This window comes from Atta colombica, unplaced genomic scaffold (assembly GCF_001594045.1).
Source record: "Atta colombica isolate Treedump-2 unplaced genomic scaffold, Acol1.0 scaffold116, whole genome shotgun sequence".
Lineage (NCBI taxonomy): Eukaryota > Metazoa > Arthropoda > Insecta > Hymenoptera > Formicidae > Atta > Atta colombica.
Window position 1 is genome coordinate 452,240 of NW_017259202.1, and position 1,975 is coordinate 454,214.

The window sequence follows — 1,975 nt, forward strand, 5'->3', positions numbered from 1 at the left end:
GCATTTTAGAGAAAAATGTTTCAGACAAAAGTTTTGTGGCTTCGAGGAGGACATAAGATGGTATCATTGATTTGATCTTGAATTTTGAATTTATCAAGGTCAAGACAAGGTTACTTTGAATTTTTTAAATGGAACTCTCCCTTTTTCATTACATTAACTTTCATCTCTTATATTCCCCTCAAAGTTACAAAACTTTTATCTGAAACATCTTTCTCTAAAACGCACTGTTACGTTCAAATATAAAAGTAAATTATATTTTTATTCATATATATATATGGCAATAAAATGTTATGTATATATACTGTTATGTATATATAAAACCATGTAGAAAGATACATTTGAAAACATTTACTTACCATTGGGTAATACTATAGAAGCAGCCCGTAATCTAGAAGTTTTGGTCTCACGAACCGGAGCATTTTTACAAGTTGCAAAATTTTTAGAGCTCTCTTTTAGCTCTAGCTTAGATACTATTTTACCATTGTTTTCTGATGTAAGGCTACAATGCTTCTTTTCTACTAATAGAAGTAAATTATACATTTTCTGTCCAAAATTCGAGGATATCAAGTATATGAAAATTGTCCATTTAAAACAAATAATATTTATCAAAGAGACTTATAAGTTTCATAATATTATCAAACATTTGTTTTTTTTTTTTCAAAATCACTCAAATGTATAGGCAAATATATACAATATTATGACATGTTTATCTTTATATTTAGATTTAATAACATGGTATATAGCTATCTAAATTCTTAATAATACTTACTAATACCCAAAGAACAAGTAGCCACATCTCCTTTAATTGATGATTCAACGTTCCTTTGACCACAACGTTGTAGCTCGCTATAACGTGAACAAGTACTTTGGTTTATCGAACGTGTTGTACTACTTCCTGTTTCATTTGATGAATTCTCCTCGCTAGCTGCCATCAAAACTGTAGCTCCAGCAGCTACCATTACTACAAGTGTTATATATTCAATTAATTAATTAATAAACTATATGGCAGCTTTTACTGCCATATATAGATTAAGATCTAACGTAACTCGTGTAATCGTGTAAAAATACTGGAATTTTTTATCAATTTTGAAATAGACAGAAGATATGTACAATTTGAAAAGAAACAATTGTGTATTACTTCTATCATACCAAATACAATTTTTGTTGTTTTATAAAATAACTTATAAAATAGTACTTATAAAATAAGTAGGAACTAATTAGGTATACTTACTTAATGCAAATTAATACGAATTGTCCTGCAACACGGCCATAATTTCTCGAAAACTTCGTTCGAAAACTTCCAAGAGAAACTGTCAAGACAATTGAGAACGTAGCAAATGATACGTATTCCTTATGGCTAAGTTATCACAGCTACTTAATAAGTACTATGTATAAAATGATACAAATCACGAGGTAATCAAACTGTACAGTAAACTCGCACGAGAGGAAAGACGGCTACATCATTTACATCGAGAATGAAAATTGATAACGATTAAATAAAAGAAAACATTGGCCACACAAAACTAATGTCATTCTAGTGAACTGATTGTGTCAGTGGGCGCGTTCAATGGAGAAAACTGTCGAGTCGTCGGCTTGTAATAATCGCCTCTGATTTGCTGGATCTAGAGGAAAATACGAATCTTGTATATATGTATACACATTCGTGAGGTGTATACATGACTAGATACAGCCTTTCCTATCTTTTCCTATTGTGATCAGTGATGAGGTGTCATTGTACAATGTTCTGCGCCATATTGAGAATTAGACACTAGCACCTGCTAACACCTCTGAGACATAAACTATTTATTACATGTTGCATGAATCACTGATAAGTTATCATCAGAGAGATATCTTTAAAAACGGCCGTTATATCCGACACGAGTATGCATAACTTATTTATACAGTGTTTATATAACAAAAAAAATTATCAATTCGTAATGTAGTATTCAAATAATATTTATATGTTTAATAATCG

At 30.4% G+C, this 1,975-nt stretch overlaps 1 protein-coding gene across 1 annotated transcript in view; it reads right to left on the bottom strand.

Annotated features, from left to right (window-relative positions):
• Positions 1 to 1,435, bottom strand: part of LOC108694183 (supervillin-like) — a 15,289-nt gene extending 13,854 nt beyond the window's left edge. Inside the window, exons 1-3 of the mRNA XM_018203508.1 lie at positions 1,232 to 1,435; positions 770 to 961; positions 357 to 518 (exon numbers count right to left, since the gene is read on the bottom strand). Coding sequence (XP_018058997.1) covers positions 357 to 518; positions 770 to 959 — 352 coding nt within the window. The 5' untranslated portion in view covers positions 960 to 961; positions 1,232 to 1,435. The remainder of the gene's footprint in view (positions 1 to 356; positions 519 to 769; positions 962 to 1,231) is intronic.
• Between the last annotated feature and the right edge of the window lie 540 nt (positions 1,436 to 1,975).